General features: G+C 39.4%; 1 protein-coding gene across 11 annotated transcripts in view; it reads right to left on the bottom strand.

The window, feature by feature from the left end:
- Positions 1-9,478: 9,478 nt before the first annotated feature.
- Positions 9,479-22,642, bottom strand: part of PHF20L1 (PHD finger protein 20 like 1) — a 74,144-nt gene continuing 60,980 nt past the window's right edge. For 7 of the 11 annotated variants that reach the window (XM_027560806.1, XM_027560807.1, XM_027560801.1 and 4 more), the window contains 6 exons: positions 20,065-20,246; positions 18,990-19,089; positions 17,492-17,687; positions 15,385-15,751; positions 13,975-14,140; positions 9,479-11,600 (listed from right to left, as the gene is read on the bottom strand). In XM_027560806.1, coding sequence (XP_027416607.1) covers positions 11,458-11,600; positions 13,975-14,140; positions 15,385-15,751; positions 17,492-17,687; positions 18,990-19,089; positions 20,065-20,246 — 1,154 coding nt within the window. In that variant the 3' untranslated portion in view covers positions 9,479-11,457. The remainder of the gene's footprint in view (positions 11,601-13,974; positions 14,141-15,384; positions 15,752-17,491; positions 17,688-18,989; positions 19,090-20,064; positions 20,247-22,642) is intronic. The other 4 variants (XM_027560808.1, XM_027560810.1, XM_027560804.1 and 1 more) reach the window with 1 other exon arrangement.

Below are 22,642 nucleotides of genomic sequence, written 5' to 3' on the forward strand. Positions count from 1 at the left end.
ATGCAGAAAAGCAACATGGCTGTCTGAGGAGACCTTACAAATAGCTGTGAAAAGAAGGGAAGCGAAAAGGAAAGATATACCCATTTGAAAGCAGAGTTCCAAAGAATAGCAAGAAGAGATAAGAAAGTCTTCCTCAGTGATCAATGCAAAGAAATAGAGGAAAAAAATAGAAGGGGAAAGACACAAGATCTCTTCAAGAAAATCAGAGATACCAAGGGAACATTTTTTGCAAAGATGGGCTCAATAAAGGACAGAAATGGTATGGACCTAACAGAAGCAGAAGATATTAAGAAGAGGTGGCAAGAATACACAGGAGAACTGTACAAAAAAGATCTTCATGACCCAGATAATCATGATGGTGTGATCACTCATCTAGAGCCAGACATCCTGGAATGTGAAGTCAAGTGGGTGATGGAGGGAGTGGAGGTGATGGAATTCCGGTTGAGCTATTTCAAATCCTGAAAGATGATGCTGTGAGAGTGCTGCACTCAATATGCCAGCAAATTTGGAAAACTCAGCAGTGGCCACAGGACTGGAAAAAGTTAGTTTTCATTCCAATCCCAAAGAAAGGCAATGCCAAAGAATGCTCCAACTACCGCACAATTGCACTCATCTCACACGCTAGTAAAGTAATGCTCAAAATTCTCCAAGCCAGGCTTCAGCAATACATGAACCGTGAACTTCCAGATGTTCAAGCTGGTTTTAGAAAAGGCAGAGGAACCAGAGATCAAATTGCCAACATCCGCTGAATCATCGAAAAAGCAAGAGAGTTCCAGAAAAACATCTATTTCTGCTTTATTGACTATGCCAAAGCCTTTGACTGTGTGGATCACAATAAAGTGTGGAAAATTCTGAAAGAGATGGGAATACCAGATCACCTGACCTGCCTCTTGAGAAACCTGTATGCAGGTCAGGAAGCAACAGTTAGAACTGGACATGGAACAGACTGGTTCCAAATCAGGAAAGGAGTCCGTCAAGGCTGTATATTGTCACCCTGCTTATTTAACTTATATGCAGAGTACATCATGAGAAACGCTGGGCTGCAGGGAGCACAAACTGGAATCAAGATTGCCAGGAGAAATATCAATAACCTCAGATATGCAGATGACACCACCCTTATGGCAGAAAGTGAAGAAGAAGTAAAGAGCCTCTTGATGAAAGTGAAAGAGAGTGAAAAAGTTGGCTTAAAGCTCAACATTCAGAAAACTAAGATCATGGCATCCGGTCCCATCATTTCATGGCAAATAGATGGCGAAAGAATGGAAACAGTGGCTGACTTTATTTTTTGGGGGCTCCAAAATCACTGCCAATGGTGATTGCAGCCATGAAATTAAAAGATGCTTACTCCTCGGAAAGAAAGTTATGACCAACCTGCTGCTGCCGCTAAATCGCTTCCATTGTGTCCGACTCTGCGACCCCATAGACGGCAGCCCACCAGGCTCCCCCATCCCTGGGATTCTCCAGGCAAGAACACTGGAGTGCGTTGCCATTTCCTTCTCCAATGCATGAAAGTGAAAAGTGAAAGTGAAGTCGCTCAGTCATGTCCGACTCTTAGCGACCCCATGGACTGCAGCCTACCAGGCTCCCCTGTCCATGGGATTTTCCAGGTTAGAGTACTGGAATGGGGTGCAAGACAGCATATTAAAAAGCAGAGACATTACTTTGCCAACAAAGGTCCATCTAGTCAAGGCTATGGTTTTTCCAGTAGTCATGTATGGATGTGAGAGTTGGACTATAAAGAAAGCTGAACGTGGAAGACTTGATGCTTTTGAACTGTGGTGTTGGAGAAGACTCTTGAGAGTCCCTTGGACTACCAGGAGATCCAACCAGTCCATCCTAAAGGAAATCAGTCCTAGCTGTTCGTTGGAAGGACTGATGTTGAAGTTGAAACTCCAATATTTTGGCCATCTGATGCAAATAACTGACTCATTGGAAAAGACCCTGATGCTGGGAGGGATTGGGGGCAGGAGGAGAAGGCGACGACAGAGGATGAGATGGCTGGATGGCATCACTGACTCAATAGACATGGGTTTGGGTGGACTCTGGGAGTTGGTGATGGACAGGGAGGCCTGGTGTGCTGCGGTTTATGGGGTCACAAAGAGTTGAACACGACTGAGCAACTGAACTGAACTGATAGTGGACTCTGATCTCTAGGCTGCTCAGTTTTCCCCACCAGACGTTGCCCATGTTCTCTGCAGTTATCTGCAGTGACAGCTCTATTCTGGAGCAAGCCCTCTACCTAAATCCTTTCAGATAGCTATGAGCAAGATCAGTCTTCTCCTGAGTCTTTTGGGCCTTGTTTTCAGCTCAAGATAATCCATATTGCCAGAGAGACATTTGGGGGATGGCAAAAAAATTCTGTTTCCCTACAAAGAGATGGTCCCCCCTCTCTATGAGCCTTCCATTTGTGACTTTATAGTCCGCTGATCCTAGACCTGTCTGTCTTTGGAGAATTTCCAACAAAATAGAGTCAAGATCTGACCATGCAGTCTGGTCTAGTCCTCTAGTTCTAGCGTCTCTTTTCAAGACAATTTTATCGCCCATGCGACACTATCACTCACTTCTATCAACCTTCACTGGCCTTCCAAGCCCTGTTTTCTAATTGAAATCTGGCCAGTCTCCCTTGTAAGATCTCAGCCTTTCTCCCAAGCAACACTCTCTTATTCTTCTGTCTTTGAAGTTTGTTTTCAATCTTCCAATGCTCCCGCGCTGACTGTAAGAAAGAAGAACGCTTTTCTAATGAAGGCATTTTCTTCTTGATTTCCTGGACAAGACTGACTCCTAGAGACAGTGTTTCAAGAACTAAACTTTAAATTGTCTGTAGGGTTGTCATAATTTTACTGAATTCTTCTCTTTCTCAAACTAAAAAGACAGCATAGTATAATTATCCCCTCGCATTCCTTTCTCTTATAACTTTTTAAAATATATACTTAGTTTTAGATTTACAGAAAAATTGAGCATACAGTACAGAAAATTCCATTATATCCTTTCTCCAGTTTCTGCTAGTACTGACATCTTGCATTAGTGTGGTACGGTTGTCACAATTAATGACACAATACTTATACATCATTTTTAACTGAAGTCCACAGTTTACATTGTTTCATTTTTTTTTTACTTTTCATTTTGAAATAATTTGTCAACTTGTTCCAAAGTTAAAATAGTAGTAGAGTTCCCAATACTCTTTAACCAATTTCACCTAATATTAACATCTTACATAACCATATCGTAATTACCAAAACTAAGAAACTATCAATACAATACTATTAACAAAACTACAGACTTTTACAGGTTTCCACCAGCTTTTCCACCAGTAACTTTTCTTTTTTTTTTTTTTTTTCCTGTTCCAGGATCCAATCCAGGATCTTACATTTTATTTACCTATAATGTCTCCTTAGTTTCCTCCTTAGAAAATATTTGGAAATATTAAAAAATTCTAGGATTAATAAGTGAATTTAACAATGTCATAAGATACAAGATATTTTTAAAAAATCAATTTTATTTATATTCTAGTAATTAAACATCTGAAAACAAAATTGAGAAAACAATTTCATTTACAATATCATCAGAAAGAATAAGATACTCAGAAACAAATTTAACAAAATAAGTGCAAAATCTGAACACTGCAAACTACAAAATATTGCTAGGGAAAAAAAGAAAAAAACAAAAATGCTAAACAAATGGAAAAACACACCATGCTCTTGGATCAAAAGACTCAATAGTGTTAAGATGGTAACTTATCTGTAGACTCAGTGCAATTCCTGTCAAAAGTCCAGCAGGCATTTAAAAGAAAGTAACAAATCTGAGAAGGGGATGACAGAGGATGAGATGGTTGGATGGCATCACTGACTTGAGGACATGAGTTTGAGCAAGCTTTGGGAGTTGGTGATGGACAGGGAGGCCTGGCGTGCTGCAGTCCAAGGGGTCGCAAAGAGGCAGACACGACTGAGTGACTGAACTGAACAAACCTGATCCTAGAACTTCCATAGGAATGCAAAAAAAAAAAAAAAAAAACCAAAAAAAACACTAGAACTGGCAAAATACAGGCAAGAAAAAAGAACATAATTAAAGGAATTATACCTAATTGATTCCAAACCTTAAAGCTACAGTAATCAAGATAGTATGACATTTGACTAAGCACAGACATCTAGATCAATAAGAAGAGAATACAGTGTGGAAATAAACCTACATAATTATGGTCAATTGATTTTTGACAAAGAGACTGAGGTAATTCAAAGGGAAAAATAATATTTTCAACAAAGGGCACTGGAACAACTGGATACCCACATGCAAATTAAAATGAAGTTATCACTGCACACCTATTAAAATAGCTAACGTGCAAAACACTGGCAAACACCAAACACTGACAAGGAAGGATGTGGAACAACAGGTACCCGCCTTCATTCGGCTGGCCACATTTTTTAGGTCTATTTCTAGATTCCCTATTCCATACTACCAACCTACATCTCTGTCTTTATGCTACGTCTACACTGTCCTGGCTACCACAGCTTAACAACCTCCAAATCAGAAACCGTATGCCCTTCAACTTGAGTTCTTCTTTTTCAAAAGTACTCAGGATATTCTCGTTCCTTCACATTTCCATATAAAATCTGATCAGTTTGCTAATTTCTGCTTCAAAAAGTCTGCTGGGATTTCAGTTGAGATTACATTCTATTAGTGTTTTGGGAGAACTGACATTTTAATAGCATTGTGTCTTCTACCCATGTTCTTAGTATTTCTATTTATCCCATCATTATTCTAGGCATTGTTTTGTAGTTTTCTGTGCACAGGTTCTGCATATGTTTTCAGATTCACTGCGACGTTTAATATTATCAAAAATGGCATTAAAAAAAATTCTAATCTCCAACAGCATCTTGCTAATGTAAAGAAATCTTAATTCTAGTGGCATTTTTGGTAGGTTCCTTAGGCTTCTGCAAATACATGTCACCTGCAGATGTTTTTTCTTCCTAAGTGCTATGCCTTCTATTTTTCCTCCTTTATTGCCCAGTGCCCTATTGCACTAGTAGGGCCCACACATTAAGGTTGGATAATAATGGTGATGCTGGATATTCTGGGTTTGTTCCTTATTTTAGAGAAAGTATTCTTTTACCATTATGAGGTTTGTCTCCTGATAGATGCTCTATATTGTTACGCAAATTCTTATTCTAGCAGTTTTTAATCATGAATGGACACTGAAATTATGAAAACCCTTAGTTAATTAACATAATTCATTGACTGTAAACCACCTTTGTATTCCTGTGGAATACCCAATTTGATCTTGATATATTACACTTCCTGTATATCACTGTATTTATGTAATTATTTTGTTGAGGACTGTGTCTATATTCTACATATGTGTTACTCTGTAATTTCCTTTCTTTGTAGTGTCTTTTTCTGGTTCTGGCATGAGGTTAAAAAGTTGGTCTTGAAAAATATGTGTTTCTTTCTTGTCAGTGCTTATGTAAAATCAAGGCTTCTTCCTTAAATGTTTGATATAATTTACATTTAGGCCTGGAATTTTGAAGGAACATTTTCAATTACAAATTCAATTTATTTAAGTTGCTTTGCTAACTTCTATCTTTGAGGAATTTTTTGTTTCACGTAAGCTGTTAAATTTATTTTTTTTTCACTATATCCCTTTTAAAAATTGTATGTTTGATACATTGTAATGTCCCTCTTCCATTCTAATTTTCGATCAGTCTATGTAGGAGTTAACCAGTTTTATTTTCCATGCAAAGAATCAGTTTGTTTATATTGATACTTCCCTTTTGTGTGTCCATTTGATACTTCATAGATTTCACACATTTCTTCCCATTTATTTTGGTTTTAAACTGCTTTATTTTTAAAATCTTAACCAATGATTTTTTATCTTATTTAAAATTTCTAGTTTTTTAAAAAACTGAGGTATAATTGACATTAGTTTCAAGAGTACAATGATTCAAAATTTGCGTATATTGCAAAATGATCACCACAGTAAGTCGTTAAAATCTGTACCTTGCTTTTTATTATAATCATTTAAAATGGTAAATTTCCTTCTAATATCAAGCCGCATCCCCCAAAATTTAACATTATGTGGTTTCCTTTTCATTCACCCATTTTCTAATTTAACATAACTTTTTTGAGTCATGGATTGTTTACAAGTATGTTGATAATTTCCAAATACTTTGGAGTTTTTTAAGATATTTAATACCAGTTTCCAGTATAATTTCATTATTGTTGGAGAACATGTTATACATTTCAATTTTAAATGAGTTGAGACCTATTTTATAGCCTAGTATGTAGTCCATCTCTTTGAGTGTTCCATGTGTATTAAAAAGGAAATTCATATTCTCATGTTGTTGGGTGGAATGTCCTCTCAACATCAATTAGGTTGAGTATTCATTTTTGTTCCAGTCTTCTGTCCTGATATTCTGGCTACTTGTTCCATCAATTAGTGTTAAAGGAGGGCTGAAATCTTCAACTATAATTACAGACTTCTCTATTTTATATTCAGTGATTAGTGATTAGTTCGCCAAGTATTTTGATACTCTATTAAGAAGCCTATAAATACAATTTTAAATTGCAATTCTTTTGTGTTTATGGACAAAAGTATGATAAAGACTTGTAAGTATAAAAGAAGACAACATTCTATTTGGAAGTAAAATAAAAAGGCAAAAAATATAAAAACTGAAAATTTTCCAAATGTTACAAAAGAGCTTGCCTGTGTACTTTTAAAACAGATGTTGGTAACTAACAAAAACAGTATTGATTCTATTCCAACACTGATAAGAGGTTGATTTTAATTGCCCAATATTTAAAAATTAGAAATCACACTCTGCAACTGTTTAAATTTATGATGAGCAATTTCAAATGGCAGACTCAAAGCCCCGCTGCCCACAGCAGTGCCCAGTTGTGCTTATTTACTTGGGCTTTTTCCTCCCTCTTTCCTCATTTTCTCTCTTCCTCACTTCAAACTTCCTTAGATGATCTAAGTACAATTCCTTAGCTGACTAAGTACACTCCAGTTTTGTCTCTGGATGTACTTTCAGGGTTACCCAAAGACAACAGGTACCAGAAACGGATGAGAACGTTTTGAAATTCCTATGGAGAGTTCACAGTCAAAAAACATTCAAAACGACTGTTTTAATTGAAGGTTTTCCAGGTGGCGCTAGTGGTAAAGAATCCACCTGCCAATGCAGAAGCAGCAAGAGATGTGGGTTTGATCCCTAAGTCGGGAAGATCCCTTGGAGTAGAAAATGGCAAACCCCTTCAGTATCTTTGCCTGGAGAACTCCATGGACAAAGGAGCCTTACAGTTCATGGGGCTGTAAAGAGTCAAGACATGACTAAGTGACTGAGCGCACTTTAATTAACATATAGATTCTATTTCCCCCAAACTTCTCCACCTACAAGTCTATTTATCTTTTCTTTCACCTCCATGGTTCCTTGTACTCTCTGACATCACGTATCTTGTTGAAAAAATATTTTTTTAATGTTTCCATTAGGCTATATAGACTGTGATTCTATTAACATTAATTTCATGTCCAACCATGTAACTTAATGGCTGGCAAACAGATGACATTCAATGTGTCTACTATATTTAACTTTCAACTTTACAATTTACTGTATTTGCTTCATCAAACCCTCAAAAACCAGGTTATAAGCTAGGTATTATTCCTTTTAACACATAAGAAAACCAAAGCTCAGAGAGGTTATTGCTAGTAAATTACCAGAGCAGAAAATCTGAGAATTACAGAGCTCCTTTCTGTTCCACCATAGGAAATATATTGTCCACTGACATGGTCCCTCCATAGCTTGGTACAATGACGCTATTAAGACATCTCCAGTGATGGACTGCTTCTCTTAGGAAGAGAAATCAAAGCCTGAAGTACTGTATGCATTTGAAGAGACACAAAGGAGAATTTTCCAGAAGAAGAAAATAATATGAAGGCAAGAGATGGAACCCATCTATGGAAATCATGAGGCTATATACTTAAATGAATTTGAGAACTGATTAGGCAAAGTACAAAAGATCCAGATTACACAGATCTAACTTGGTTTGAAATAGGGAGTCACTAAGGATTTCAGAAAAGAAATGACAAGAATATGTGAAACACACCTGCGAGGAGAACACAAGCTGGAACAAAACTGGGCTTGCATCTTGAACCTGCCAAGTCTCTCAATGTTTTTAACCCTCAGCTTCCTGTCCTCCTCCTCAGCTTGAAAATGAGCCTGTTCCACCTCTCCACAAAAGAACCAAATCAGATGCTGCAGGTAACACGTATAATACCTGGCACAGAGCTGTCACTCAGTGTTAATCCCCTAGCCTGACAGTGATCATTTTGATGAATCAGAATGAAAATTAAAACTTCAGAAGCCCACAGTATTACCGTCATGATGTGATTTTATAAAAAATGGTGTCCTACTACGTGGGACTCAGAAGGAAGATGACACCATCCACTTTGAGGAACCAGCACAACCAGTGAAGGAATGAACTGGGGTGGAGTTGGGGAGGGGGCTGTGAGTTTCCACCCAGGGCTCTTAGAAGATGCGACAGCAGAGAGAATGAAGCTGGCAGGAGATCCTGTTGGCTGGAGGGGAAATGGGGTCCTTCATCTTGAAAATATAGAATATGAACATCTGAGAGGATGTAAGTCAGTGGAAACAAGGTGAATGTGGGACAAAGGATTTCACCTTAAATAATGAGAATAATCAATTTCCTTTAAGGAAAGTGTACACTACTCTAAGTTTGAAAGTCAGCAGAACCACACAATGAGTATAAAGAAGTACAAACTGTACTTATCAGTAGCATACTAAGAAGGATCTCTCCCTACAACGTCTGTCTACTCTGTCTGGGTGGCAATGAAAAGTCACCTTTTCAAGAAACACCCTCCCTAGTTTACTGCTTATATTTAGATATATACTCTCATATTTTTTTAAAGTAAGACTAAGTGGAAAGAAAACCAACTCTGAAACCTCTCATACTGGACTGACTTCTCAAAAACAAATTTACTCACCTAAATACGGAAGGAGTCAGCAGCCTATAGTTGCTAAAATGCTTCAACCAACTGTTGATACACTCTGTATTACTAATAAATGGAGATGTGCGTACAAGTAATTCAATACAGATTTACTTTAAAACATAAATCAAAAACTTCAGACTCCCAATTCATATGCATTGAAGCAGAACAAGAATTCAATATTCTAATTATTAATGAAACTTTTAGCTAGCTGGCTATCAAAGTGATCTAATTTTAAGATGTCCCAAGAAAAAATGCACATTAATTTAACTGTGGTCATCAGGGGCTGAGAATATGAGTGTTACTGGGCACAAAAGGTCCCTCGAGCATGTGACAAGAATCTGGGCAACACTGGTGTTTACAGCCTGTTAAGAATGTTATTTGTTCCATTTTGAAAAACAGATAAATGTCTAGAATTTAACCATAATAGGGAAAAGATTAGGGTCATTATTTTAAAACACAAATGAAAAGATAAAGTATCAATCTTGAAAAAGAGACATTAGAAAGTTTACTCCACACATGAAATACAGGCACTATCTTTTTTTACTTTAATATTCAAATTTAATAACTACCTTGTATCTCCTCTACTAAAGCTTTTCATTTCTCAGTAAGATTTCTGACAACGTTAATGCATCATAAGTAAATCCATAGGGCTGTATTTTATGTCTGTGATCTTTGGCACATGTGTCAAGTTGGAGAATCTCAAAAGGCAATAAAAATTTCTAATTACTGCTTTGCACATTCTTTTAATCATCTTTACATCAAAATATAAGGCTGCAAAAAGGCAAGCTGAAATTTTATGATATGTGGAATTGTTTTAATAAAGAGTTTTACATACAGTACCTTACATATAGAACAGTGTGTTTGCAGTTTTAAATAATATCTGAATGTACAGTGGCATGTATTCTTATCAAAGATAAATTCAAGTTGACTGTCTATCAGTTCTAAAATGCATTTATACAGATTGCTAGAACTGATAAACAGGATGAGGCATAAAATATTCAAGTGTTAACATGTCATCAAATAGCCTCCTCTTAACAGTCTTTTCTCCCCCCTTTTTAAAAAAGTTTCAAAACCTATACATAACATTTTTAATATTTTAAAAACAGTCTGTTAAAAGGTAACATTTCATGTTAACCACCAACTCTTATAGACTATAGTAATAAAACTAGATATGTGTAGATATAAATATGTCGATTATGTACACGTGTACGCTGAGTGTTTGTTTCAAACAAGCACACACACGGAACGCACACCTGCGCGAGCGCGGGGGCGGCACACGGCGCGCAAGAGCACTGGCAGACGGAGGCCAGGCCGAGGCCCAGCAAGAGCTAACGCAGCAACTCAGTTGCCTTTGGTTTCAGAAATCTGTCCATTTGTGATCAAAGCTACAAGTTTTGAGTGCCTCATGTATTTTTTAAAAATAAAATTCATCTTCAGAAATGAAGCTTTTCCAGTATTCCACTACCAGCAGTTTAAAAAAAAAAATCCACAGCCACAAACTATTTCGTTATTTTTGTCACTCCTCATCCCAGCTGAGGTTATTTACATTTTTTTTTTCTGAAGGCAAATATCAAGCACATTCAGGATCAAACTGTACGTTGAAACCTGAATGCTGAACTCTGACTATATATATTCTATATATAGTATATGGGATAGACGCGTCTCTGATGGACTGATGGCATTATGTAAGACTTGGGTGAGAGAACTCCCACAGTATTTAAATCTCTCTTTCCAGCAGTATCGTTATTTGGCACACTGACAATTCTGCGAGCCATTCTGTTTTTACAATGAGCTTCTAATGCCAGCAATGGATTCCAATTATTTCACTGTTTTTAAAATATATTCATAATGAAGTAAGGATGCCACAACTGTTTTCCTCAGAAGTGAGACTTCTACTGTCAGTTTTCTGGTTAAGGACATTCATCACCTAAGAAACAGTTCATGATCCCATAAAAGTTTAAATACTCTGGACTTCAGTGCAGCTGGATCAACTGCAGAGAAGACAGTTCTTACAACAACCTTACAGAACTCTCCACAATTTAAATCTCCTCTACAATTTTCGTTTTGGCCAAATGCTGGTTTATAAACTTAGATCTTTCACTAAGAACTATATGAATGCACCATATTTCTTCCTACAGGTATCTCGTGTTTCATGTTAGCAACTACTCAAAAATCCTGCCAATCTGATTCCCTCAGCATAGATTCTAATCTACCTCCACTGACCCTGGGCATATGGCACATTATCATTTGTATCTAGCTCATGAATGCTTTTTAACATTAGCTTCCCTGATAAAGTTGTTCTTCACTTTCCTTTCCAAGGTGCCATCCTATTGATGGCACAAATCAGTAAATGACCAAACATCACTAAGCTTTTCAACTATCCACTTAGCAGCCATGTGGATAATAAAAGCGAGTCGACTGAACAGAGCCCCATTCTTTGCATCATGTGTTCACTGCCGTCATACAGAGCAGAGAGTGGCTATCTGCTGTACTTTTCCCATGTCAATTAGGAGCTGTTTGATGTGGCGTTTAAGCTGGGGCAGCCTTGCAAGAGGATCGGGTGGCTCCAACTCCCCTGTGAAATCAAGCCAGCTTTCCAGAACTACAAGAGAGAAGAGAACACACACATTTACACGGCAACTGAAAACACAGTCAGAAAATGGTATAATGAGAAGGTTGAAAAGTGATGCAGAAAGAGTTCACTTCCCTTTCTCTAGAAAGCTGCAAGCCACCTCTGAGCTGTTAAGCATCCTCTATCCCTCAGCCCATCTTGGTAACCTTTATCTGTTGTTTTATCTGTCATTATTTTAGGTAATTTTCCCCTTTATAGATATAAAGTAACTTCATTTTGAGTGTCTCCTTTTACTCGCTTCTAGAACAGAAAACAACATCCCCTGTTCCTGCTCAAGATTATTATTAATTTAGGCTTAAATCATTTCCATTTTAAATGAAACTCAGCTACCCTAACCTTTTTTAGTCCATAAGTTCTTTTTAACAAAGAAGGTGGCAACTTCTTAGTGTCCTCTTGAACCACTACTTTAAAAAAATGCAAACATACTAGAAATCTAGGCAGAATGCAATTAGTTACATTTTATCCTTTTTATTAATAATAGAAAATGGCATCAAGCTGCATTTTTTTTCTTCTTTAAAAATCTACTTAAAACTAAACTAACTCTGCTGCTGCTACTGCTGCTAAGTCGCTTCAGTTGTGTCCGACTCTGTGTGACCCCAGAGACGGCAGCCCACCAGGCTCCCCCATCCCTGGGATTCTCCAGGCAAGAACACTGGAGTGGGTTGCCATTTCCTTCTCCAATGCATGAAAGTAAAAAGTGAAAGTGAAGTCGCTCAGTCGTATCCGACTCTTAGCGACCCCATGGACTGCAGCCTACCAGGCCCTCCGTCCATAGGATTTTCCAGGCAAGAGTGCTGGAGTGGGGTGCCATTGCCTTCTCTGAAAACTAACTCTACAGCTAGCTGATAACCAAATGGAGGATGCTTCTGAAGTGGGTTTCCATTTCCTCTTTTCACAGGGAAAAACAAAGGAGTAGGAACCCTAACTTAGTGGGGGGTAAAAGTAGTGCATGCTTTTGCAAATAAAAAGTGGGGGTGGGAAAAACAATCTATGAGTTTAAAGATGGAGTCAAAAACCACAGGAAAAGCACTAGGTTTGAAATCGGGTAATCTCAAGAGTTGGACTGTGAAGAAAGGTGAGTGCCGAAGAATTGATGCTTTTGAACTGTGGTGCTGGAGAAGAAAGACTCTTGAGTCCCTTGGACTGCAAGGAGATCCAACCAGTCCATTCTGAAGATCAGCCCTGGGATTTCTTTGGAAGGAATGATGCTAAAGCTGAAACTGCAGTACTTTGGCCACCTCATGTGAAGAGTTGACTCACTGGAAAAGCTGATGCTGGGAGGGATTGGGGGCAAGAGGAGAAGGGGACGACAGAGGATGAGATGGCTGGATGGCATCACTGACTCGATGGATGTGAGTCTGAGTGAACTCTGGGAGTTGGTGATGGACAGGGAGGCCTGGCGTGCTGCGATTCATGGGGTCGAAAAGAGTTGGACACAACTGAGCGACTGAACTGAACTGAAGTGAATCTCAATGACTCTTATTTTCTCAACTATAAAATGGGGATAATATTTTCCCTGTCTACTCCTTAGGGTTCCTGTGTAATAAAATTAAAAATACAGAAGAAAAACATCTGAAATTGTATATGTGAACTAAAAGTTTACCCACTTAACCTAGCAGGAGTTCTTTTTTGTTGTTAATTTCACTTAACAAACACTGACCACAGTGAAAACAAAATGTTTTCCCCAATATTTCAAATATGCTTCAAGTCCTTATGCTGACTTTCAAAGAAAACACAGTTCAATGAAACTAATAAATATCCTACATGTGGTATACACTGAGCCTGGCAGATGGAGAGTATTTCCTAAGTACCTATCTTAAAAAAGAAAAATCCCTAAAATAGCCATCCAGTCATACTGTCTCGAGACTGCTGCTGCTGCTGCTAAGTCGCTTCAGTCGCGTCCGACTCTGTGTGACCCCATAGACGGCAGCCTACCAGGCTCCCCCGTCCCTGGGATTCTCCAGGCAAGAACACTGGAGTGGGTTGCCATTTCCTTCTCCAATGTATGAAAGTGAAAAGTTAAAGTGAAGTCGCTCAGTTGTGTCCGACTCTTAGCGACCCCATGGACTGCAGCCTACCAGGCTCCTCCGCCCATGGGATTTTCCAGGCAAGAGTACTGGAGTGGGGTGCCATTGCCTTCTCCGGACTCGAGACTAAAATACCCTAAATGCCAGATATGCTAAATACAATGTAAAGGAAGCAATAAAGCTCCATCAGTGTGGTCACTGTCTGCAGTTTTTGTTCCATAATTTAAAAGACTTTAAGGAACGTCATGTTATTCATAAGCACAATAAAAACACTTTACAGACTATAGCAACTGTGTTACAGATCCTTCATAAATTACCGTCAACTTCCTTTTCTATGAGGTCCATCCTGCTGGTGACTTCTTTCTGCACGTTCTCTATGTGCGTAAGGAGATTGAGCTGCCACTGAAGATGCGAGTCTCCCGGGTCTTCAGTGCTCTTTTTATCATTATAAACAAATACTGTATTCCTTTCAGCTGGATTCTTCTCCAAAGAACCAACGGAAACAAAGAATTGGATGAAATGTAATGTCATGTCACACAGGGAAAGATACATTAAAAACCTCATTACCCAAGAGGATAGGTTAAAATCCAATCTGACCCCCAGAATATTCTTAAAGGAAGTACAAGCACGTAATTAAATTACACCTGATGGCCCTAAAAAAGCAGACATGCCTGCTGTGTCTCTTCCCAATGCCTAGCCCAGTGCTACACAGGGTAGAAGGCCTTCAATCAAACCTGCTAAAGAAATGAAGGAGCTAGTTATATATGTAACTAGGAAGCCCAGATAATTTAGACTGACTCCTTCCTCAATTAATCTAAACTGTGTTTAAGTGGAGTGAAGGCAAAAAGCAATATGAAAAAAAATTACGGAAGGTGGCAGAAGCCAGTATAGTGTCCTTAGCTGCACACTAGAATTTATTACTGCAGCTAAGTCAATGAGATGAGGGGAAGATAAAAATCCTTTAAAAATTTAACAAGTGCAGACTGCTTAACACACACACAAAATCTGAGCTCAGATTCACCAGCGATAACTCACTTCATAAGATGAATATTAATTTGACAATTAATTTACCACAAAATTTCATGTAATACAAGCTATTCAAATTCAGTTAAGTATTTACTTATAGAACTTACTTGATAAAAGAGGCCAGAAAAATAAAGAACTGATTTTAAAGCAGTATTGCTAATTGAAAATCAATAAAAAATGAAGGCATGACATCTCTAAGTCGTGAATAGGAAATAAATTTATAAATATTCAATGTATACAGAGCTACAGGAATTCAGCTTATGGCATAATAGGATTGATATACAAATATGCTAAAGTTTAAAAAGACAACCGGACTGACACTTATCTGAAACATGTACAAAAGAACACAAGTTGTATTAATATACACACACCCATATGCACTCTCATGTTTTTAACACATAGATGTTCTCTGGGAAAAAATGCGGTTCACGGTTTTTAGAGACATCTAAGTGTACTTATAAAATTAGAACTTTCGTTAAGGCAAAAGTTTAATGAATTACTGTATTTCTGAATTAGGGGATAATTAAGTGTTCAAAAGGTCAGTGTGTTCTTGGAGAGACAGCAAAGAATGTCTTTACCCTAACAAGGTACTTATGAATTTGGAAATATAAGTAAAACCTGGGAATTCAGTACGCCTTATTTCACGAAATTTTCTTTTGTTCTATCGTATTTCTAAGCAAAGACAAATGAACTACTTATACCTTTCCGGGCCTTCCATCTTCTTTTACTGGATATCGTAAACGGTTTTTATCTCTCGTGTGAAATTCTTGTTCTTCTTCAAAACTACTAACATCATCATCATCTGAGCTCCCAGGCTCTGCGAGAGATTTGCAATCTGGACCAAAACTTTGTGGCTTTTGGTAGCTGTGCTCACTTGTTATATAAGTTCCTTCCATTTTTAGGGGTAAACGAGGTGGTTCTTTGTGGTTCTGTACATGATACTTCTTTTCTTCCACATTAACTATGTTTTGCACTGTTATTTTTTTCTCCACCCCAGCAACCACTTGATCTTGATCTTTCTTCTTCCCGGAACAAGCCCAGAGACGAAGGTCGGGATGATGTTTATTCCTTAAAACAAAGTGGGAGAAACAGCTCAGAGGGAAAAAAAAGTGTAGTAAGTTTTTTGTTGTTGCTGTTGTTTTAGGTTTTTTTTTTTTTATGTGGACCTTTGCACCTGACTCGAAGAGCCAACTCACTGGAAAAGACCCTGATGTTGGGAAAGACTGAGGGCAAGAGGAGAAGGGGGCAACAGAGGATGAGATGGATGGATGGTATCACTGAGTCAATGGACATGAGTCTGAGCAAACTTCGGGAGAGTGAAGGACAGAGAAGCCTGGCATGCTGCAGTCCATGGAGTCACAAGAGTTGAACGCAACTTAGCAACTAAACAACAACAACGTTGGCACACAAGTGGGGATATCAGTTAGATCAATTTCTAGATATGGAATTGCTAGAAAATGCCTGCACATTTTAATTCTGACAAGTACTGCCAAAGTGGCCTCCAAAGAGCTTGTACTAATTACGTGCTAACAGTCCAAGATAATGTGTCTTTACCACCATCCTCACTGAACCCTCAAGCATGATACTGCACAATTGATTCTGTAATAATTAAAATTCTGCAGTAAGTAAAAGAGGAATCCTTTCCTCAAATTCTATAGCGAGGAAAAGAAGGACAATCTGGAGACATAAACCCAAATCTTGTTTCTGAAGCTATAAATTTTATCTTTTAGACCCCTCATTATTTAATATCCAGAAAATACTATAATTCTTCAACAGTAGAAGGTGCAGTAGAAGGACAGCTAGACTTGTAACTCAATAGTCCAATGGGTAGAGTCTTGCTCTGCCTCACAGGAGCTTGGACGACTTCCAGAACCTCTGTCTTTGATCACCCAGCTATCAAAGTAAGGTCATTATTGTAAGGATTAAATGAAATATCATAAGAAACCAACAATTTCAGGGACCTAGTAGACTTTCAATAAATACTGCTGCTGCTGCTGCCAAGTCGCTCCAGTCATGTCCGACTCTGTGCAACCCCGTAGACGGCAGCCCACCAGGCTCCCCCGTCCCTGGGATTCTCCAGGCAAGAACACTGGAGTGGGTTGCCATTTCCTTCTCCAGTGCATGAAAGTGAAAAGTGAAAGTGAAGTCGCTCAGTCATGTCCAACTCCTAGCGACCCCATGGACTGCTGCCTACCAGGCTCCTCCATCCATGGGATTTTCCAGGCAAGAGTACTGGAGTGGAGTGCCATTGCCTTCTAGCTAGTGATAATAACTACTATTAGTAGAAACATTAACATAAACAGAACCTATAGGCATGAGGCAAAATTTGTCCAGTTGAAATCTTTACTGAAATTACAAATGTTCAGAAATTCATATTGATATCAAGGACAACCACATTTTTTTTTAAAGCCTAACTTTATAAATTAGTTTCTCTCTTGAGTTTTAGCATTTGTGTGACCTTTTTATGAAGAAATTCATCTTCAGGTTTATGACATCCAACAGAAGCGAATTTCATTTGTTACTGAGAACTCATCCCTCCACTAAGCTCTAGGAATAAAATGATGAGTAAGACACAATCCCAACCTTCCAGGAACTCAAGGCTTAGTAAGGGAAGACAGACATAAACAAGGTACACCAAAGTGCCTGATACCAGGATGCATGGAGTCTACCAAGGACATGATCAGTTCCAGTTGGCCAGTAAAGCAACTACACTCCAGTAAAAATTAGTTAGAAACAAAAAACAACTGACTTAGCTTGAATTAAAACTTACACCTAACTGAACCCCTCCCTTGGCCACCCTTCACTTACTTGAGTATTCCGATCTTCAGCTGTAACCCGTGCAGGACTTCTGTAACACCACAGACGTCAGCAAGCAGGTGGTGTGTGGAAACTATCTTTTTGGCATTGAGGTGAGAGTAATTTTCTTTTAAAAATGATAACCCACACATTCTCCCATTATTCAACCAATCCTTATCGTAGCGATACTTTGCACTCCATCTCTGACCTGTAGATGAAATTGAGATTACAGTGACGAAGGAGTCCATTCACTCGAGACTTCCCTTCAACTACTACCAGACCAATATCACTCAGTAAACGAGGCAAGCTCTAGGACTAAGAACAAATTCCAAAGACGAGCAAGGCTAGTGTTTCGAGCAGTTGGCGCTGTTTAGAGTTCTTCCCACAGTCAGATTTCCTGTCCACTAAGGAAGACAAACTCCATTAAGGATGTGGTCAGTGGCAGGTCACACCTGCAGAGGAACCTTGAGTGTTACTTTCTATTTTTTATGTATCTGTCTTCTGTTCTCTAAAAAAGGTTGAAAGGGGTAGACAGAAACTAGTTGAACTGGATGAAACAGAATTCTAGTTAAGTAAATAGGGACCCCTCCTTCATGTCTAAGAGCTCTGTATCTATAGAATCTGATATAATCCTATATCTTCACTATCAACAGTGACTATATCCAGTTACAACTAGCTGCTTCTATGTCTGTGTCCCCTACTATACAGTGAGCGAGTGGATGGCACAGTTACCTCTTACCTCATCTTACCTCTAACCACAGAGACTGGCAAACAGGAGGAATCCCATAAGTGCTGCTAGATGAATGAATGAACAAATGCCTACATTCATGAAGGTTTAAATAACTCTCCTGCTTCTTCGTGTTATTCATCTGATAGACACAAGAAAAGGCAGCAGCCTTTATCTGAGATGCCTCCATGGGTTCCGCCGGGGAGCTGGAAGCACACACCACATGCAGGACACTGCTGCTCAGAGCCCCTGTGGCGAGGAAGGCCCAGGTGCAGGGGAGGCAGGTGCAGGAGTTCCTCCCGGCGCCGCCAGTCTAACTGTCTTGAGCACAAGGCACGTGATACCCAGGGTCCTACTTGCCTCATCAGTGAAACAAAGGGGCCGGCCATGGTCCCTGGGCATCCCACCTGCTCTAATACTGCAACGTCATGCAGCACTCCCAGAAGAGCATTCAAAATCCCGTCAGGAGGAGCCTGAGTTCAGGCTATGAATGCATTCAAATAACCATGTATTAGCCTATTTAGAAATCAACACACAGGAGTACATTAAAGAGATAGTTCTTCTCCAGGAAAAAGCCACAACCCGGTCCTTCCTGTAAGGTGTTAAATTATGCTGATGAATTTATGCTAATGTTTTAAGTAATTGATGTGGAAAATAAAACTTAACAGCAAAAAACACTTTTAAGTTTTAACAAGGAAGCAGTGTCTAGCTGACACGGAAGGTGGGATGTCAGGCGGTGGACGTACAGTGGGACCTGTAAGCGCAGGAGGGATGGAGGCTTACCCGGGGGGTCCCGGCAGATGTAGCAGAGGTACTGCTCCGGGATGCTCTCCTCCAGCAGCCCCATGCACACGCTGTGCTGCCAGCACAGGCACTCTTCACACTGCCGGAAGACAACCGCGCTTTACTTGCCGGGAACAGAGACAAGCCCCTTCTCTTCAGCTAGCTGGCTGAGTCCTCCTGCAGCTTCGGCCCGCTCACTTCTTAATCCACGTCACAAAAGTGAGTCATGACTTACCATGAGCTTTACTTTACTTAAAGTAGACTATTTCAGGAACTTCCTCTTGTTGCACCCATTAACATGTGCTTTAGTAAATGGGTTTAATCACAAGTCAGTCAAAAACTATGTCTCCTATTTCCCACATTCTTAAAACTTAAAAATTGCATATTAGAGAAATTAAAAAAAGAAAAAAGCAACTTTGAAGCAGTGTGTGAGGCAACAACCTCATGAAGTACTACTTGTGTGGTGAACCTACAAACTTGTAGTTCCCTTATTTGAGAAAACCATTGGAAATCGGGGAAAAGAATAGTAAGAGGGAAGTTACTCTTCCTTCACTTCTAGAACTAACACCTTCAGATCTTCCAAACGTCATCACAAAACATGGGTTATGCTTTCCTTTTGTCTCAAAGATCCCTTTTCTACAGGGAGAGGTGATATGTAAGGGTAATCCTTGAAACAAAGCTTTCCTTTAATCTTCGATATTCCGGAAACTCTGTTTCAGTATCTCCCTTGAAGGGTGACTAGACAACATAAATCACTAGACAACAGGATCCAGACCAGCAGAACAGTTCTATGGTTTCCCCTTTGTGTGGAAGCTTAGCCATTTTAATGGCTCTTGGAAAGAATTTTAGCTCGTAAACCTCAAAATAAACACCCTGGAGACAGGTCTTCAGGTAAGAAAACTACACTTCAACTGAAGATGAGACCTGCCAGTCGTTAAAACTGGTACTTTAAACGTGATGACAAGCTAGAAACCTCCATCTTCCAAAGGACGGGGAGGAAAAAGAACACAGATGCCCCCACGCACATGCCGAGCACCTGGACCGACTGATTCCGTGTGAAGGGAACACAGGTCACCTGAATCATAAAGCCATTCTCCTCGTCCAGCTCACAGATGCATCGCACAATTTCATTAAGGGCATCGTCTTCATCCTGAGACTCTTCGAAATTCGTTGAATCAAAGTCCTGATTGTACTCATCCCCACTGAGGAGCAAACTCTCCGTGGAAGAATCGTCCAGGAATTCCATGTCCGATAAGTCTAGAACATACATAAAAGTGCGCTCAGCACTGCTTTTTCCATTTTTATGTCATTTTCTAGAAAGAAGGGCGCTATGGGAAGTGTGTATAAGCTATTAAGTCTTTAGACAGGGAGGATGGATGAATGGGAACAGAGTATTTGTTGCCAAAGAAACATATGATTTTTGAAGCTTGGGTGACTGTGATTGTTTTACATCTTATGTTAATACCATTATAAGTGACTCAGAAAGTATCCTCTAGTCCAGGTGCTTATAGAAGTGATGGCCAAAGTGGATATTAATAACTAAAATAGGCAGTCTTCAAATGCTTTCACAAACATTATCCCTTCTGATCCTCACAACAATGGGTCACAGAAAGAGGTTTTATTATTTGCACCATACAGATACACAGTACTTCAGGGAAGTGAAGGAGCGTGCCTAGGAGCTAACAGCAATACGACTCTTTAACAATCTCAGGAACAGTAACCACTGCACTTCAGAGACAGACCACATGAAGCACTTTATATGTAAGACACAACCTGCCTGGCAGTGTAGCCAGCGTGTGGTAAAGCCAACTGCGTGCCAGGACTGCCTGATTCTAGAGCCTGTGCACTCATGGACCTCACCGGGATTTCTTAAACCGGGATTATGAGTTCCCTGAGGAATTTAATAACATTCTAAATTTCTTTTTGATAAAAATCCTCAAAAAAAAAAAAAAAAAAGTACATCCCAGAAGTTAGATTATATGGATGACCACTACAAAGACTCTATTTAAGTGCTAGGTTTTAGGTTTGTTCTTGTAACAGGGTCAAATCAAAGACTACCATTTAGCTCAGGCTACTCAGGAAAAACAACTGAGGCAAATATAAGGAAATACTTGAGTGATGACAAAGGGAAAGAAATGACGGCAGGACACTAGAGGTGTGCTGGAGTGTGAGTGGAGAAATGCTGGGGAACCTGAGTCGTCCCACTGCCCGGAAGCTGCTAAATGGGGGCCACCCTCAGAGCAGAGAGGGTTCCTTCCTCTCTACCTCACCTCCCTAACTTGCAGTCATGTGCTCAGACATTCCTCCACTGCTGTTTATTCACCTCCCCTTTCTAGAATGTCAAGCGTGCAGGAGAACAAGGGCTTTTGCACTGCTGACTGCTCTGCAGCCAGTGCTCAGAGTGAAGCCTGATATATACGACAGCCACTCCAGAATGTTTCTGGAAGTGGGGAGGACGGAGTCGTGATATACAGAAAATTTCCTTTTCAGACTTAATCAGATCAGATGTAAGCTGCCTGAACTCAAACCACGTAATTCATGCTATTTGTATTCTAAATATTTCACACGCTTTAGAGTTTCCTTATCAGCTTCCAATCTTGGCTATTTTCTCCCTGACTCAATGTTTTTGAATGTTTTGTTTCTGATTTATAAAAAGTTAATGTTTTATAGAAAAACACATGTTTTTTTCTCCTTAGAATCTTGGGACATCTTGGAGAGTGAAGTCAGTAGAAATGAGGATAATGGTAAAGAAATACAAGAAAATACTCAAGCAGCAAGAAGTAAATCAATTAGCTATTATAAAATATTTCAATATTAACAATCTGAGTAAGAAATTTCATTTATTCATACTCTTCCTAACTTAAATCCAAAATCTGTATTTTTCTCTTGGGCTTTCCTGAACACAAGTTCATGTTTCAAAATGACAGACTAGAACACAGATAAACAGTTTCAAACACTGCTGCACACATACATGGTATTAAACGGATGGCAATCATAACAGTAATGAATTTAATTTAAAAACTATTACCCTTAAAAGGAATTAGGGTGTATCTTACATGGGCTTGTATAACCAAAACAGTCAGGCTTTATGGTGTTAGAAGGCAAATTTGATATATTGGCCAGAAAATCCAGTCTGACTAACTCACATCAAAGCAATATTTGGCTGAATTCTGGAGGCTAAGTAAATGGGTCACAGGGTTGAAAGTTAAATAAGAAAAGCAGGTACAGGTTCCCTCTCGCACTGGACCACCACCTGTTGACAGCTCCAACCAAGCGGCCCCAGCACACTGCTGCCCCCAGAACTATCACTCCTGTTTCCAGACAATATTCCCCAAGTGCGCTGTCCAGGTCAGCACTGCCTGGGAACTTGTCAGAACCCAGAAAATTCTCTGGGTAAGGCCCAGAGATCGGGTATAAGAAGTTCTCTAGCTGGTTCTGATGTACCTTCACATTTGAGAACCTCCCCACTTTCCTTCTCAGGGCTCAGCACTTGAACATGTGAAGGGCAAGGGAAGCCAACTGACTGGAGGGCACACGCTCAGGACACTCTTTTCAGCCACGCTCACCTGTTCTAGTTCCGGCCACACCACTTGCCCATCCCCCACTCTCCATCACTCTGCATAAACAGGCAACCGTCAGACCTTGATGACTCA

This window comes from Bos indicus x Bos taurus, chromosome 14, assembly GCF_003369695.1.
Source record: "Bos indicus x Bos taurus breed Angus x Brahman F1 hybrid chromosome 14, Bos_hybrid_MaternalHap_v2.0, whole genome shotgun sequence".
Lineage (NCBI taxonomy): Eukaryota > Metazoa > Chordata > Mammalia > Artiodactyla > Bovidae > Bos > Bos indicus x Bos taurus.